General features: G+C 37.6%; 2 protein-coding genes across 2 annotated transcripts in view; one reads left to right on the plus strand and one right to left on the minus strand.

Moving 5' to 3' along the window:
* The window catches only part of LOC108970615 (myosin-G heavy chain-like), a 374,599-nt gene that overhangs the window by 61,944 nt on the left and 293,347 nt on the right, over positions 1 to 19,308 (minus strand). The window contains exon 5 of the mRNA XM_018936137.1: positions 6,201 to 6,221. The gene's annotated coding sequence lies outside the window, so the exon portion shown is untranslated. The remainder of the gene's footprint in view (positions 1 to 6,200; positions 6,222 to 19,308) is intronic.
* Positions 6,517 to 7,270, plus strand: LOC108970830 (extensin-like). Its single transcript, XM_018936517.1, has 2 exons — positions 6,517 to 6,592; positions 6,650 to 7,270. Exons 1-2 carry the CDS (start codon positions 6,568 to 6,570, stop codon positions 7,120 to 7,122), a joined length of 498 nt encoding a protein of 165 aa, XP_018792062.1. The 5' UTR covers positions 6,517 to 6,567; the 3' UTR covers positions 7,123 to 7,270.

Here is a 19,308-nt window from a genome sequence, read left to right on the forward strand (position 1 = left end):
AGCATAGAGTAGGGCTTATTAATTCTCCAGATCCTACACTCGGTCGTATTGTAGATATTTTAGCTCCGAAGAAGTATGAAAATGAGTTAGAAAAAGCTCTCCAATGAATTGATTAGCCTTTTAAGGTTATTTTAAATTTTCATTATGCTTTGTAAGTATTGCGACAGGAAACCTCAAAACGCATAATATTTTTGACACACTTAAAGGTTGTGGAAATTCCTTTCCGTTCCTGTCTGTGGACTTTTGTAAAAGTAACGCTTCATGTGCCTCAAACAAATATTCGAAAAATACTCTTTCACTGTTAAAATGAAAACTGTCTAGCGCTGCTGCTTTTGTTATTCACCAGTTGACTCTTGTGTCACCCATATGTCATTGACGCTGACACATTTACTAGCACTCGCCTGCAATATGAACTCGCATTGAAATATTGGAGTTGGCAAAATGCTGTCCTTTTTGTTCAAATTCCCATATATTTCATTTTTTCACTTTCTTTCCGCTCAAAAAGAATGTCAATTTATTGTTTTTGCTTAAATAACTGTGTACGCATGCTTTTGAAGCAAATATTCTACAATATTTTCGATATGTGTGTGCGCTCTCGTACAAACCGTTTGCCTGCATTCCTTGCCGACTGGCGCTGTGCTCGGCGAGCGTTCATGCGACAGAATTGCCACAGCACAAAAAAATATTAACAAATGGTATCAGCAATTTGTTTGAACAAAAAGTATGGAATAGATTCCGCAAATAACTGCAATATTGCTTGGTTGCTTTGATGGTGCAGCAAAGGACATGCGCCTGGCTGCCAGCCTGCCACAATTGCCACTGCATTTGTCGCATCGGGTACATGTGTGTATTGGCATTTGCTTCATATTTTACGCTGACAAGGCGAATCTCAAACGAATTACTATTGACATGCATGTGTATCTCGAAAAAATATTCTTTAAATAGCTGGCTCAATTATCTTTATTTGTAATGCTCCACAAACGTTTACAGCAGTATCCATTATCCTTGGCTGTTAAAATGGCCTAACTCAACTGAATGCAATGTGGATGATTGGAGCTATTCGAACCAATTTACTAAAGGCACATAGTTTGCTGTTATGTTACAGCGTAGTTTATAATCGAAAGTTTCAAATAACTTTAAAATAAAAATAAAATATATTTAAAATATATTTCATATATTTTTCATATATTTTTTCAATACCCTTTCTTCGACAGAGCACCCGTGAGTCATGTCAAACTGTCATTCTATTTTTGTTGAAAGGCTTAAGTCTAAACAACGTTTACAATTCCTTCGATTTTTTTATGGAAATTCACCTTCTGTAAAGAATGTGTCTCGTGTGCGTCGCTCAACTCAAGGTCGTTCGCAGCAACTCGGACTGACGTATGGAACGACTTGGCTCATTTTGTTTTCAGATATTAAATTGAAAGCGTACAAAATATAGCTTGTGCAAGAGTCCTTGCAACGCTTTATGGGATCTTAAAAAGTTCCAAGAAGATCCAACGCTTTTGAGCCATACTTCGTTTAGCGATGAGGACCATTTCTGGCTTAATGGGTTTCTAAGCAAAATTACCGTATTTCGGACCAAGGATATTCTGAAGAGATTCAAGAGCTGTCGTTGCATTAAGCAGTTTGTGGGCCCGTTGAATCATTAGTCCATAACTCTTCAAAAATGTCGTTGAGAATGAGACTGTCAATGTCTCATCCGTTATTGCGCCATGATAACCGACTAGTGGACGCCTGAAATTTAAGCTGGATCTGGCTGATCTCGGAAATATTTGGTTTCAACAAAACGGCGCCACTTCTCACACATCGCAACAATCATTGTCTTTGAGAATACTCTTTGTTGAATAGATAATTTCATTTTTTGAACAGGTCGATTGGCCATCAAGATCGTATGATAACACATCGTTAGACCTTCTCTTGTGGGGATATGTAAAGTCTAAAGTTTATGCGGACAATCCCGCTTCGAAACAGGCCGTGAAGCATTGGCCAGTTACCATTCAAAATGAGTCATCGAAAATTGGACTCAATAGATGGACCATCTGAAATGTAGACGCAGCCAAAATTTAAAAAAAATAATCGTCATAAATAAATACCAAAGAATCTTCTTTAAAATGATAACAAACATTTCCTATTAAATTTGACGTTTCTGTGCGTTCTTTTTTTTTTCTTTAAAAAAAGTGGGGAACTTTAAAATGCATCACCCTTTATAGAATAGTCACTAATATATTGTTTTTAGAAGTAAGTGTTCTGGTTTTATATGTGATAAATGATTTAGAGAAAATGTATATTTAGTTAAAGAATTTTGAATTTCAACTCACACTTTACTTACTTTCTTTATCTGAAAATTTCAACAAATGAAATGTTTTATCTCTCTCACAACAGCGCACAAATGTTAAATTCGAATGCAAACCTCGAATTTTTTAATTTACGTCAATTTAGTATTAATAAATATGAAATAGTTGAGAGTGAATAGGGAAATAAGAAAATTAAGAATAAGCAAAATGCAGATACCCTCCACATCTGTCAAAAAATTCTCATTTCCATAACCCTTTTGTCGGCATACATTTCGATATCTTCAATGGATATTGTTATTTGACACGAAATGAGCGCATAATTCAACCGAACTCCGAACCCCGAAATTGGTAGTGACACTTCGTCATTAAGTGTAGCAGACGCTGACACGATAATTTAACAAAGCCTCTAACAGTGAGTCAGTGGCGCGTTTTCCACGGCACACACACATACAGACAGACACTTATGTTTAGTGTTGTTGTTGCAGCAGAGAAAGGAGTGGGCCGACAAAAGAGAAATGATAATAAATAGTGAAATGCCATTCATTATATCATTGTAAGTGTCAACTGTCACTTAGCATATCCTTTCGCTGTGAACCGAGTGTGTCGTTGACACCCACTGGGGAGTCTGCCACAAGCAGACAACAAGCAAACGGCCCGCAAAACAACAATCCGTGATGGTGATGCCGGTTCAAACTACACTCATGTATGTTTATGTATGTATGTATGAATGTATATCTAAGAGAGATATATGTATATGTATATGTATATGTATATGTGTGTATGTATGCGCGTGTGATTATTTGTGGTTTCGTATCGCTGCGACAATTTATTGATGCGCCGCTTTCCGAGAAGGTCAAGCAGATATTTGAAAATTTATGCTAGCATTACCATGAATGTCATACCAATCAAGCAAACAACTACAGTAACAACAACAAAGCCGAACAAACAAACACTCAAGCGACTCATTTACAAGCCACAATGTTTGCACGCATTTGTTATTGTATGCCGGCATGCGTGTTGCACCGCCTTTGCAATCATCTGCATATGAATATATGTGTGTAACACCGCCAATTGATCACTTGCACCGCCTTCGAAGCGATGACTCACTTCATTGACGCGCAAATGCTTGAATTTATGTAAATATATATCTCTCTCCCTCTGTGTGTGTGTTGGCGATACGGTAGATACATATATGTAGATATATAAGCATAGAACTGCCGCAGGATGGCTTGACTCATTAGCTTATTCATTAGTTCACTTTGCGCATGCTCAAGGCCCGTCTCACTACTGACAACACTGTAATTATTTTTATGTTTACACACTTCAGGGTGGTTCTTGAATGTGGCGAGGACACAAAAAAAAAAAACAAAAAACAAAACAAAAAACAACATTTACCGCGGCTACACGGCCGTTGTAGTAACCTTAACAGGTGCATATAAAGGGTGCTCCACTTCAAGGTTCCAAGAAAATACAGAAACTTCAAATTTAATGGGGAATGTTTATTATCATTCGACAGGCATTTATTTTTTTAAGTTTTTCTCTTGGCCGCGGCTACGTCTTAAATGGTCCATCCCCTGAATACAAATTTCAATGACTCGATCGAGTATAATCGACTCATAACTGACCCCCCCCTGAATCAAAGCGGGATTGTCCACATAGACTTTAGAATTTAAGTATCCCCACAGGAAAAAGTCTGTTGGTGTGACACCACACGATCTTGGTGACCGGCCAAAAACATGAAATTATCTGCTCACCGTAGAGTTCTCTCAATAAATCCGTTATTTAATGTGATGTGTAGGAAGTGGCCCCCGTCTTATTAAAATATGAGATATCCTCAAAATCGCGAGCTTTCGTATTTCTTGGCTCCATAAGAAGGTTAAGTTCGAAGATGGGCAAAATCGGCCCACTGCCACGCCCACAAAATAGAGTCGTCAATAGAGTCGTTTCTTTTAGGCATTTCCATATACAGTTCAAAAATGGAAAGAATCGGATAATAACCACGCCCACCTACAAAGGAAGAAATGTCAGAAGGAAGCTGCATCCAGGGTTTTTTTTTTACATTGAAAATGGACCAAAAACCATATCTCAGGAAGTACTCAACCGATTTCAATGAAATTCGGTATATAATATTTTCTTAACACCCTGATGACATGTACCAAATATGGGTGAAATCGGTTCACAACCACTTCTGAAATCTCGATTATCACTTTATCATGCGAGAGTATAAAATGTTTGGTAACACCCGAACTTAGCCCTTCCTTACAATCCGACAATTTTGCTTAATTACTTACCCATTGAGCTAGAAATGGGGCTCAACGCTGAACAAAAATTGACTCCAAAACGTCACATCTTCTTGGAACTTTTCAAAAGCCCATAAAGCGAAGCGTTGTCTTTCAATTTAAGGTCTCGCCCAATTCGTTTCATACGTCTGTCGAAATTGCTGCGAACGGCGCCGAATCGGCTCTCCACAGTCATCGTGTACACTCTCAGCTACCGCTCCTATATTTTCTTCACTGCGGCTGCACGTGGTCTGTTCGGTCAAATATTATCCAATAATGAATACTGGGTCTCAAAGTGTGTTATGGTGTTGCGAATGGTATGCTCAGTAGGCCGATTGTATTGACCACAAGTTATGCGAAGCGCACGAAAGACACTCTTTACAGAACGTGAATTTTCGTAATAAAGTTGATCAATTTGTAAAATTGCCTATATTTGGATCACCCGTCACATCCTGTAGTTGTTCAATATCGGGGGTTCTGATTTAGAATGTCTACCATTATAAACGACGAGATTTTGACAGCTCATTTTCGTCAGCAAGCAAAATTCTCACTGGTCTGGTTCAGGAAATGCAATTGCGTCCCTCAAAAATTCACCGTTTGGTGCGGATTGTGGTAAGGGGGCATAATCGGCCATTATTTCTTTCGACATGAGGCAGGAAATACCAATACCATCAATAGCGACAGTTACAACGTGATGTTGACCGGCTTTTTTAGCCGGTACGCCACCTCATGTTTCAGGTGTAAACAAGGACACATTGCGTGCAGAGTTTGGCAGCTCGTTAATTTCGAGAAATGTCTTGTGCAAATGGCAAGCACTTTAAATCCGATGGAATATATTTAATCTTAGCATTGTAAGTCAAAGGCGTATGCCAATCAAAGCTTGAGAATCTCGGAGGTAACATTCAGCTGCACCGAATCATCGAAAAGTTGCGTAAATGGGTTGATATTTGTAAACGGAGCATTGAGGGTCACTTGACCAACTTATTCCAAATCATAAATGATATAAAATTATGTGTATAACAAAAGCAACCATAACCCATTAATGTTTAATTTCATTTTAACCTCATGTCCTTCTTATCGGTAGACCTTTTACAAAGCGAAGGGTAGACGGAGAGACATACGGAAATGGCTAAATCGGCTTAGCTCTTTACGCTGAATATTTGATAAATTCCTAAACATATTTTATAAGGTCTACGACATTTTCTTCACAGTGTTCCAAGTAAAGAAAGGCTATCACATTTTATGAAGATAGCTGAGTATATTCAAAATCAGAATTTTTGCCATTTCAAATTGAAAATCTACCTATTTGAGAGACGCAGACATTTTATACATACGTATACTTATATTTCGATTTAAATCCATGAATATAACGAAATATTCATATTCGGGACGATTGCATGGCGTTTGTTTGCAAAATTATGTGATCAGCTGTTTCAACTTGATCGTCGAGTTGCTCCACGACTTAAATGAAAAAACTGATATCAAGACAGAGTTCGTGTGCGAAAAGTGAGGGTGTGGTAATGGAAAAGGGTGAGCGTATTGCAACATGAAAGCGTTTTCTTAATCGTGTATCTTCGGGTTAAGAATTTTGTCTCATATACTTGTAGTATATGCTCTCGCTTACCTCGATTTCCGCCTCAGGTAGCTGCAAAAAAAAAGTAAAGAACAAAAATGTTTAATCAATTCTCATGTATAGATATACTAAAAATAGATATATGGTATTTAAAATTTATTTTTGCAAAAACAAAGCTGTCGGGCTCTACACATTATTGTACCGACAAACGAAGCACAAAACAATAACCGTCTGGCAGATATTCCATTCATTAAATGCATTGATTTAACATAAATAATTAAACAAGTGTTAAACAGAAACCATTTGTTCCGCGAGGTTTCTTCAAGTATATAACATGGTAGGAAATTAACCGAAGACATCAGTTGAGTTCCACACTCGCAGTCAAAAAAAGCAAACAGTTCGAAAAATTGGACGAAAAATGCCCAGGAATTTATTTACACTCCGTAAGTTCAAGAATCTTTCAATCCGACTCTTTATTAATATGTGTATACGTTTTTCAGTTTTCGGAGCTACGCTTTTAGTCGTCCTAATAATGATGGCTCAAGCTCAGCCCGATCCAGAAGCCCAAACCGTAGATCCAGCACCACCTACCAGGCGTCCTACACCACCTACTCGGCGACCAACTCCACCAACCAGGCGACCCTCACCACCTACCCGGCGACCAACTCCACCAACTAGGCGTCCATCACCACCTACTAGGCGTCCATCACCACCTACTAGACGTCCAACACCACCTACCAGGCGTCCAACTCCACCAACTAGGCGTCCAACACCACCTACCAGGCGACCAACACCCCCCACTAGGCGTCCATCACCACCTACTAGACGTCCAACACCACCTACCAGGCGACCAACACCCCCAACTAGACGTCCAACACCACCTACTAGGCGTCCAACACCCCCCACTAGGCGTCCAACACCCCCCACCAGGCGTCCAACACCTCGACCAACAGCATCCACGACGCCTGCATAGATTGGGCCAATAATAAATGGGCTAACGTCCGTGTAAATGCAAGGACCTATAAGGAATCGATTGCCTAACAATGACGCATTAAATTTTTGGAATCATTTAACTGATTAAGAAAGTATTTTCAAATTTTATAAGATTTAGAGACATTTGTTTAAATAAAATTAAAAATTATTCTTTCAAAATAATATGTATTTTACTCTTGTTTTGAATGTCGTGATTTCGAACCTATATTTTTGGTTTAACTATATTTCTTGACGGTTAAATTAAATTTAATAAATTATTATATATAATAAGGAACCCGTCTGTTATACTTAGTGCTGAAACTTTCATTTAACTTTAACCTTAATAGGTGTAGTGATGACTACAGTGCGATTTTTTTAGTTCGTCCGTTCTCCAAAGATAATACTTTGTCTAACGTCAAGTTGGCTTTTAATCTTTGGAAGATGGAGTCATGTGTAGAAGTTCACGCAAGTGAGGAAAGTTCTCTGATCGTCATTCACTTGGGAATGGCCAGAAACGATTCTTTTACATATAACGCAAGCAGCTCACGACTTCCTGTCCGTGACCAAGTATCCTCTGGGTAGCCTAAGAACATCCGTTTGAAGGCGAGCTAAAGTGAGGAGACGAAATATTCCCTGCATAGGGTTGTGCGCTGGGTTTGGGACCCGCCACGTAAAAAAACCACCCCAATGAAAACGCAACAAGAGCCTCGGATGAGAGCCTCTGCGGAAGAAAAGTTGAAACTTGAACTAATGCCTCAGTTATCTACGTGTATAAAACTTCAGCTAAAATGTCCTATCTTATGATAGCACCATATAGATTGAATTTTATATTTTATAAGAAAACAAAAAAATTTAAATATTTATGGAATTCTCAATCGGTCGTTAATAGTTGAAGAATAAGAAATACAACAGCTTGAGTGGTTAAGAATACTAAGGAGGAAATAAAATATTTTTTAAATTTCTAACAGATGAGTAATTCTTTCGGTCTTAATGTCTACGATTTTTTGTTGGACCACCTTAAAGTACTTATATGTATCATTATATCAGCTAGTAAAACATATCGAGAGAATTACAGGAGCTCGAAATATAAGTGCTATATATTTTAAATCAATACAATTAATACCTTGTAAGCCTCATTACTTATCTTCCTCAGAAGACAATGCTAACTAATCGCATATAGAAAGCATAGATTACATGCTTTTTTCTTATATTTCTGAGAATGCATGCATTGTATGTCCTATGTGTATTCACTACAAAAAATTCCAGTAGCCAGTTCAAAAACACGCCATGGAAGATTAGAAGCTGAAAAGTAAGCTGCTTGAAAAACAATCGGAATCGGATCAAAATTATACGCCAAGAAAGGAATATGAAAGCGATACATTCAAATATATGTATGTAGCAGTATATGTACATATGTAACATATACTTGTATTTATGTACAAAATCCAAAGAGATTGTAATCAGTTTGGAATGTGTGGAATTTGCTAGGGCTTACCTATGAACTCACACATACCGAAATACCCACAAATATAAACACTGTTGTTGCTTTAGATGTCCAAACTCAGAAAAAAACTGAATTCCTAATTTTATTTCTCACTTTCAAATTTTATTTCCGCTTTTTCATCTAATTTTCGCTCCCAACCAACATAGTTGTGGCATGACTCACGTGTATTCCAGCCTTTCAATGCAATAAAAGCGCATTCTGATGACCATTCAGAGCTCCATTCATCTGGATAGACAACATACACACACACAAGCACACAGTTATAGATGCCGTGTAATCACAATTTGGTTGATTTGACTGTGAGCGCTAATTTTCCGATAAACACGTTAACTTGCCGCAGCATCATCGTCTTAACAATGAGAAGAATGTGAAAGAAAGTGAAGATTATGTTGATTTGTGTTGGAAAGTGAACGTTCGTTGTTGTATTCTAGTCGTTTTCATAGTTGCATAAGCAACAAGACTGAGTCATAAGAAAAGTGAACGCTCTTCAGGAATGTGGTAGAAAACGAGGTTAGAATGCTGGGCGATATCGATGTGCTGTGCAATAGAATTGTTATTGTACTCGTATGAGGTATATTGTGAAGATCTTCGAATTTTATTAGCGGTTTCAATGAAGTTAATAGGTGTAAATATATGAATTAGTGAAATCAGTTTAATATGCTCAAAATTAGCCTCATGTTATTCATTATTTTTCTAATTCTAGCTAAGAACTCTAGTCTATTAAAAGAGAAACGGAGTCTAACCATTTTCTTGTTTTATAAAGTTTCACGATTTTAAAAGACCAGAAGAAATCCAATTCTTTAGTATTTTGGCTTCTTTAGGTTTCCGTTGTATTGACCATTCTCAAATCTGTGGAATCTCCACTTAATCCCTATTATTATACTATCGCAACAAAGTTGCTAAAGAGAGTATTATAGTTTTGTTCACATAACGGTTGTTTGTAAGTCCTAAAACTAAAAGAGTCAGATATAGGGTTATATATACCAAAGTGATCAGGGTGACGAGTAGAGTTGAAATCCGGATGTCTGTCTGTCCGTCCGTCCGTCTGTCCGTCTGTCCGTCCGTCCGTGCAAGCTGTAACTTGAGTAAAAATTGAGATATCATGATGAAACTTGGTACACGTATTTCTTGGCTCCATAAGAAGGTTAAGTTCGAAGATGGGCAAAATCGACCCACTGTCACGCCCAGAAAATGGCGGAAACCGAAAACCTATAAAATGTCATAACTAAGCCGTAAATAAAGATATTAAAATGAAATTTAGCACAAAGGATCGCACTAGGGAGGGGCATATTTGGACGTAATTTTTTTGGAACAGTGGGTGTGGCCCCGGCCCCTACTAACTTTTTTGTACATATCTCGAAAACTACTATAGCTATATAAACCAAACTGTATAGAGTCGTTTCTTTTAGGCATTTCCATATACAGTTCAAAAATGGAAGAAGTCGGACAATAACCACGCGCACCTCCCATACAAAGGTTATGTTGAAAATCACTAAAATTGCGTTAACCGACTAACATAAAACGTCAGAAACACTAAATAAAGAAATGTCAGATGGAAACTGTATCCAGGTTTTTTTTTTAAATTGAAAATGGGCGTGGCGTCGCCCACTTATGGACCAAAAACCATATCTCAGGAAGTACTCAACCGATTTCAATGAAATTCCGTATATAATATTTTCTTAAYACCSTGWTGACATGTACCAAATATGGGTGAAATCGGTTCACAACCACGCCTGAAATCTCGATTATCACTTTATCATGCGAGAGTATAAAATGTTCGGTGACACCCGAACTTAGCGTTTCCTTACTTCTTCATATTACAATTGTTTGTGAAACTTTAGAATGGTTCGATTGTGGTTAAATAAGCACCGCTTTGTTCGATAACTTTTTGTTATTTTTGAAGTAATTTCATAATGAAACAACCATCGTCCCTATTGGCAAAAAATTGGGACAGTCGATTTTCAGAAGTTACTTTCGAGGCGAGTTTTCCATCAGCAGGAAAAGATCAATAATCACTTGGTGCCAGGTATGTACTTTAAGTTGGATGCATAATAATCACCCAGCTCTTGGGGCTTTTGGGGAGACACAACGTATATCGATGTGTGTGGTCTAGGGTTATTCTGAAATCACACTAGCCGCTGCTAGGCGATTGCTTCCTCCAGACAGTTAAATCGTTGACAGTACATATTTGAAAGTGTAGATGTTGGGGAGCAGCTCATAGCAAATGATTCTCCTTCAATACCACCAAAGACACAGACCGTCCTGTTCGTCAATCATGACCCGCCGTTTGTGCGTTTTATTTCTTCTAAATTATTCCAAACGGTTTTTGTGCAATATTTATCTCCTGGGTAAACGAAGTAGTGCTTATATAATAGCAAGACTCGTACTTCCATCGATATTTTCGACAGAACATTCTGACATCAAAATTACCGGAAGAGATAATTGGCTGTTGCAGTCTCAAGAACATTATCACGATCCACGTTTTCAGCTACCTGCCTTAGATTTTCGTCTTTATCGAAAAACAACTGTAAAGAATGATGCATATTCGCTTCGCTGGATCCTCCAGAACATCCACTAAGATGACATCCGGTACGCAGTGAAGAAAATATCCTAGCTGAGAGTGTACACGAAACCCGTGAAGAGTCGATTCGGCGTCGTTCACAGCAATTCGGACTGACGTATGAAACGACTTCGCGCATTTTAAGTCGAGATCGTAAATTGAAAGGGTACAGAAAACAGCTTGTGCAAGAACTGAAGCCGCTCGACCTTTTCAAGCGAAATCGCTTCGCTCTATGGACTCCTGAAAGCTTCACGAAGATGCAATGTTTTCGAGTCAAATTCTGTTCAGCGATAAGGTACATTTCTGGCTCAATGGGTATGTAAGAAAGCAAAATTGCCACGTTTGGGACAAAGAGCATCTCGAAGAGATTCAAGAGCTACCATTTCATTCAGAAGCAACAAAAGTTTGGTGTGGTTTGTGAGTCGGTGGAAACATCGGTCCATATTTCTTCAAAAATTATGCCGTTGTGAACGTAACCGTCAATGGTAACCATTATCGCGCCATGATAACCGACTATTTGAAGCCTTAAATTGAATCCAATGATTTCAGTGATATTTGGTTTTAACAACTTCCCACACATCGCATCAGTCAATGGATTTATTGAGAGAACACTTCGGTGAGCAGATAATTTCACATTCTGGGTCGGTCGATTGGCCACCAAGATAGTGTGATATCACACGGTTACACTTTTTCCTGTGGGGATATGTAAAGACTATGTGGACAATCCTATTTCGACTCAGGCCTTGGAACGAAACATCACGCTTGTCATTCGCTGGTAACTGGCGAAATGCTCAAACGATTCATCGAAAATTGGACTCGACAGATGGACTATCTGAGACGTAGTCGCGGCCAACATTTTTAAGAGATAATCTTCAAAACATAAACATTTTATATTCTTTTGCGAGATATTGAAAAATTCGCACTTGTTTTAATATTCAAAGTTCGCCATATATTTTTCATCAACTAATCCGTATAGTGCGAGCATTTTACCATCGATGTTGACTTATCTAATGCAATGTGTAATTTTTGAAAAATTCAGCACCAGCTTTGCCAGCTGAAATATGCATGTAACGACAAACACACACACTCATACGCTCACTCAAAAAACAAAAGTGTGTGTAGAACGTAAATATGTGAGTGAATATAGAACATGCCGCCTCATATTACATTGTATGCAGTTGTTAACATTTTGTTTATGCACGCAGCACACACACACACACATATACAAGTGTGAATGCTGACATTTCTCTCTAAAAACTATGTTGCCCCACATCAATCTGTGCAGCCAGCCGTGGACCCCAGAAAATGTCCGAATGCAAATTTTCAATGTTATCCGCTTTTATTTCCGCCCAAAACGCTGCCCGGCAGGCAAGCTGGCAGGAAGCAGGCAAGGAACGGCAGCCAACACATACACAAGCAATCTGTGCATGCGTGCGGGTGTGTGTGTGCCTATTCTAATGCATGTGTAATTCGATATGGTTTGCAAGCTATTTTGTTTGCAAAAAGCCTAAAAATGTTTTTATTTGATTTTCCTTTTGCTTGTATCTATGATGCTGTTCGCGTTGTTGTTGTTCTTGCTGTTGCTATTTTCCTGTTATTGTTTGGGTTGTTCGCATGAACGTATGTATGTTTATACTATATAGTTATGATTTGAGTTGTTTGCTGTTGGGAATTATGTTGTTTGTTGTTTTTTTTCTATTTTTTATTTTTTATTTTTTTTTTGGTTTTTGGTTTTTGGTTTTTAGTTCAGCTGTTGCTTCAATTTCGGCCAATCCATCCAAACGCGAGTGCAAGTAGCGTGTAGTTTCATGCATATATTGGCAGCTGCATTAGGATGGGCTGAAGCTTGAGCGGCTAACAGTCTTACTTCTGAAATAATATTTAAATTTCTAAGTCAGGCCTCATTTAGCATATGAACATATATCTATTGCTGTGCCTTAGCGAAGACTATTGCTCTTCTTGGCGGTAACGTTCATTATAGGAGTTTAGAAGTTGGGGCCGATCTAAAAGGGGAGATATGTACGTACTGTGAAAATCATCCAAAGAGCGAAATATTGGGGCTGTCTATGTTCGGGTCTCAATAACAGCTGCAACCATGGGATTTTATGTGCGAGTCTCGAAACAGCTGTAACTATGAAAAATTCTTTTCTAAGCCTGTAGATGGAGAATTAGCTCTTTATAGAACTTAAATCGAAAAGTCCCATCCCGATACATAGAATTAAATCCAGATGGTTTTTAGTTAGTTCTAAACTTCGAAATGTTCTTGTAGCAGTCGGAGTCGGATCGTTTGTTTGCGAGTTATAACATATTAAGTTAAGCAACTTTTTTTATTGTGAAAAAATTGATAAAGAGGAGTTTTGCGTGTTGATAAAATATTGCTTTTTCAAGGGAAAAAATAATGTTGAGGAAAATGTTTGTCTTGATGAATAGTTTCTGGATATTGTCCCGGGAAAATCTACCATCAAGAAGTGATATGATAAGTTTAGACTTGGTAAAATGAATCGACGACGGTGAACGCAGTGGACGCCTACACACACAATACGCTACTATACTTAAATCCATATGATTTGTAGTTAGTCCTAACATTCAAAGAGTTTGTTAGCGACAAAAACATCAAAAAGGTCCAAAAAATTATTTTAGAAGACCACAAAGTGAAGTTGCATAAGATATTAGACACTTTAAAGATATCAAATATGTGTATATATTCATGATTATTTAGGTATGACAGAGCTCAGTATGAGTGCCCTGCGAGCTCACTTTTGACCAAAAACTACGACGAGTTGATGATTCGGACCAGTGTTTGAAGATGTTGAAACGTAATAAACCCGGGTTTTTGTATCGAAATGGGATAAGGGATGAAACATGGCTCTATCAGTCCTGAATTCCAATCGCCAGTCATTTGAGTGGACTGCACTCAAGGTTATGTCAAGGTTATGGCGTCTGTTTTTTGGAATGCGCATGAATAATTTTTATAGACTATCTTGAAAAAGGAACTATTACATAACGCTAAAGGACCATTTGAAGGACAGAATCGTCAAAAAACGGCCGAATTTGAAGAAAAAGAAAGAACCGTGTCACAAATTAATAGAAACGATGGCAAAAATCTTGGCTTGTGCTTCAAATTGCTGCCGCATCTACCGAATTCTCCAAATTTGATTCCACCCGACTATATTCTGTACTCAGATCTTAAGAGAATGCTCGCTGAGAAGACATTTTCGTCGACTACAAAAACGGTATAGAAAAGTCGAAGGGCCGCTGTAGTCTGTGTACCACCCTTGGAAGGAAATATGTTGAATAAAAAATACGAATTTTGCCAAAAAAAATTTGTTTTACTACGACCAAAGTAATATTTGAAACTATTTCGAGTCTCTCATGCAGCTGATGCTGTTTCGAGTTTGTAAAAATTCGATAAAAAATTACTAGGTCAAGAAATTATAATACTCGTATAGGCCTAATAAACTATCACGATAAAAATAGTTACAAACACTTTTTTGAAAGTATTGCTTTTCCAAAACTATGTCAAAGAGCTACGATTACAGTGATGACATATTCCTAATATTCTACAAATCAGGATCAACTATACTTATATTAATACAATTTTTGCTTCCTTAATAAATTTTTTTTTTTTTTGTTGGATGTGGTAATCAAGAAAATTGATGAACTGAATTCCTTTAGGAAGTCATAAATCCTTTACCGGTGATAGCCGAGTTTATAACAGCGTGCCAGTCATTCTTCTTTGGTGCCAATTGGAGACTCTAAGTGCAGCCAGGTCTTTCTCCATCTGATCATTCCAAAAGAGTTAAGATCTTCCTTTTCTCCGAACTATATCAAAGTAGCAGTATATCTCATACAGCTCATCGTGTCAACGAATGTGATATTCGCTGTGGCCAACTCGCGAAGTACCATAAATCTTCCGCAGAACCTTTCTCTCGAGAATTCATACCGCCGATTCATCAGATATTGTTATCTTAGATGGCGCTGCACCATATAGCAGGACGGAGATGATTAGTGACTTGTAGAAGTTGGTCTTTGTTCGTAGAGAGAGAATTTTACTTCTCAATTGCCTACTCAGTCCGAAGAAGCAACTGTTGGCAAGAGCTATTCTGCGTTGGCTGATTCCAAGATAGACGAAATTATTTATGCCTTCGAAATTATGACAATCAACATTGACGTGGGAGCCAAGTCGAGTGTACGACGATTGTTTTATTTTATGAAATATCTCTTGTCGTTTACTACCAAACCCATTTGCTTCGCTTGCTTATCCAAACTGGAGAAAGTAGAACTAACGGCGCGGTGTTTTGGACAATGATAGCAGTATGATCGGACTACGTCAGCCTATATTTTTATTTTACTGGTAATTTTACTTGAAAGAAACCCAACAAAAGTGAACACCCTAATGTCAATATGTGTGCATACGCCGCCATTCTATTGATGTGCTGGACTAGACTGCCGGCCATTGGTATTTTTGTTACACAATCGCCTCCAACGCTTCATTTCGCCCTTTTGTTAGCGCCGCTTTTGTTCGCACTGTTCTATGGCTGTGTATGTGTTGTTGCTGTTGCTGTTGATGCAGCCACGCTTTTATTACGCTCTTGTTAGCAATGTTATTCATGTTTGGATTTCGGCTTGTCAATACGCTACTGATTTTTTGCCGGATTTTCGGAATAACGGATAATTCTTTCATTTTTGTGCGCCGCCACTTTTAGGCAGGATACTTCCTTGCCGTATATTTTTATTTTCAGAGTGGCGCGTCTATGTCTAATAACGGTATGTGTGTAAATCAGTATGTGTGTTGCTTTGTATATGATTTTGGGTGTATGTGTGCGTCGGTGTGGTCAGTCTTCACTTTTCATGGCATTAACTTGTCAATTGCCATTGCGCTGCCAGCGTGTTGAAGCAATTCGTCATTGTTGTTGTTGTTGCTACTTTTGCTATTCCTCAAGTTACAACAGCCGAATATTTGCTTGTTATTTTATTTGCATTACTTGTGCTTTTGTTGTATGTTTGCTGTAATCGCTTTCGGTTTAGTTCGTTTGGCGGATTAGCTTTGATTTGGATTCAATCTGACAAAATAACGTCAAAAGTGAGTGTTTTATTGCCGCGATGGAAGGAGGACGGGGAGCTCTATTGTGCATGTGTAGGTGACCGACTTTTCTGTTGTATAGTTTTTGTTGGCTTTTTCACTTTACATATTTTTCTTGTCCTGCCTACGCATCGCATTTCAAATTTGAAGATCGCACGAAATTTTCCAATCCTAATTGTAAACATTTATCCGTTAATCGATATTTAATTATCGCCAAAGTTGTTTTGAGCAAATTGTTTGCTTTTCAATTCCCAAAGTTGGCAGCAATTGTTTACTGTAGGTAATCCCATATTGCGTTTTCTCATCTCTTCTTCCAGTCGTAGTGGCAGCTGTTCGGCTGGAAACATTAGGTATAATTTCCGAAAATCGTGTGCGAAAGTAACCAACCGCCTACGTAGTATTATTTGATTTATGACAGCATCGCGTAAAGCTCCCAAATATATCACATATGTACATATATATAATCGATGAGCCATATGCTCACAAATCAGCTAACCCAAGGTCAAAAAATAGGTAAACATGGCAGACCATCCCAAGTGATACCCAACTACACAGTAGTATAGTATTTTCGAAGTCTGCTTACAATACCATTTCTGCTATATTCCATGCTCTTCAACATATCTTTAACCATTTATTTATGGCATATGATGAGTTCTTCAAGGTTCAACCCGTTTCTGAGTCGCTAATGGATTTTCATGAGCAGATTTTTAATGTTAATTTCAAGCTTGACAGTTTCTATAGCAGCTGAAATAGTTAAACACCAAAATTTTCGATACTTTCATTTATTTTCCAAAATGATGATCAAGAACCTTGCGATTTTCATTATAATTGATCTTTGTCGCAGCCGGCACATTTTATTTCCTTGGACTGAGTCGTTATTTATAAGACACGTGCAGCTCATCATTTGGTCTAGCGATATTTTTTGATACAAGTATCGTCCATAAGAAATAACAACATATTCTCTAGAAGACTGAAGGCAGCATTATCAACAATCATACAACATTTCTTCTTCACGAGACCGTAATACCGATGGTTATTTGCACTGTAATTTTCTTTTCTATCTCCTGGTTTTTGTCAGACTGTGTTTGAAATACATAAACCGTTGTACACACCATTGCAGAACCAATCGAAGTTGCTGGTATTGATATTAATCGCATTTATAAATTCGTGGAGAGCTCAAAACGTCTAACTATGAGGTGATCCACTTTAAAGACTTTTCGTGGAATACAAAGAACAAATATCCTAGTCCAAGTGAGATGATTTTTGCAATAAATTGCAAATCTTGAATAGCTTAGTTACAATTTAAGACTCTCTACCGCTTTGTTGGATAAGTTGTTGCCATTTTGGTGGTAATTTCATGTCCTTTTGGAACAGAACTGGGCCAATCGATTTTCACAAGCTTTTTTTGGAGCAGTTTTCACAAGAAAAATTATTTGCCATGAACTAGATCAGTAATAATCACTTGGTCCAAAGTATAAAGTGGACGTGTAAGGGGTTTCCAACCAAAATTCCCAGAGTTTCTGGTCAGCCACTCACGATGTATTTACGTATATGACCTGGTTTTGTCAAAAAGGATCTTAGTTCTTTTCCTACTTCTGGGAGATTGCTTTTTTTCACGGCTTCAGTTTTAGAGTTTTGATGTAGAGAGAGTCGGCCCACCGCCATCCGATCAGGTCTGTTTTCATTTGACGTTGTTGTTAGTAATACACTTTTCATCACCAGTAACTATTCGCTTCAGAAATTGGTGGATTTTGTCGTGATTCTACCATGATTTGTTGGTGGAAATTCGGTTCATGCGAGATTTTCAGTTAACTCGTGTAGCACCCACATATCAAGTTTGTATACAGATTATTTTATTCACCGAACGTATGAGGCGCTTGTTGGCCATTCGATCTATTTTTTATAAAATGGTAAACCAGTGTGGGTATAAATAATGTAACAGCTGTTGCCACTACCGATTCCGGAAAAGACACGTCCAAAAAAGCACTCGTTATTATTATTACTGTTATATAATGTATGAACATATATATGCTATATATATTAACTCTACATATGTATATCGATAAATACCGTTAGCTCTATACTTGCAGTTTTTAAAACTTGTACGAGTAGAAATCAGTGCTGTCGATGTTTTTCTTAACTTCTGGATAAAAAAATTACTTCACTAATATTTGGCTGTGGGTAATTACTACAAATTTAAATGAGTATTGTACTCATATACATATATACATACATCCATATGTACCTAGTAATTGACAGTATAACAGATGTTTTTGCTACTTTACGCTTCCTATGTTTGTTTAAATTAAATTTTACGACGGAAAATAATACGAAAAAATACGATATATATAAATTTTTCTTTTGTTCCAACCACTTTCATTTTGAAAACGTAATTAAAAGTTTAATATGAAAATCGTTTAGAAAAGTTCCTCCGATTAATTTTCAATTATTGGCGTAAACAAGCTGGGCGATTGAAGGACGTTTGCCACTCGAAAAGAAAAACTCAATTGATATAAACAAATCGCTACAAGTGTACATGTGTGGGAAGACTCAGTTGTAAACACGATGCTCTTTCTCGCACATACGAACACTCATTGCCATTTAAATGCGCAGATCTGCGAAAATTTTCAATCAGAAACGCTCAAGTGGAAATTGATCAAGTAAAATGGCGTGTGATTATGGAAAAATTGATTGAAAGCAGATTTCGGTTAAGTTTAATGAGTAACTAATTGATTTGCCATAAAATGAATTGCTGCGAGAGTGAATTACAACGAAGAGTTGAAAAATATATGCGCCTGTTAATCTGACTCCATTATTTATGATTTACGAATAAAACTGGATTTGTGCTAATATGCAAGCCACGTGAACAAAACTGTCAAAATTCGTTAACTTTGTTTTGAATTTGACCTCGACCTTGCCTTATCAGTATAAAATATGCATATGTATGTACAGATGTAGTATATTCGTAAGAACATGAGAAGTTGCTTTCTGCTTGATTGAAAAATTTTTGATATAAAAAAGGATCTTCTTATTTATGGCT

The sequence above is a fragment of the Bactrocera latifrons genome, unplaced genomic scaffold (genome assembly GCF_001853355.1).
Source record: "Bactrocera latifrons isolate USDA-ARS-PBARC rearing strain unplaced genomic scaffold, ASM185335v1 scaffold_0, whole genome shotgun sequence".
NCBI classification, from domain to species: Eukaryota; Metazoa; Arthropoda; class Insecta; order Diptera; family Tephritidae; genus Bactrocera; species Bactrocera latifrons.

Bases quoted from the DNA above. Each gene is read 5' to 3' on its own strand.
- LOC108970830 (XM_018936517.1), top strand. From the start codon at position 6,568: ATGCCCAGGAATTTATTTACACTCC. The intron at 6,593-6,649 runs GTAAGTTCAAGA...TACGTTTTTCAG, and splicing joins CAGGAATTTATTTACACTCC to TTTTCGGAGCTACGCTTTTA.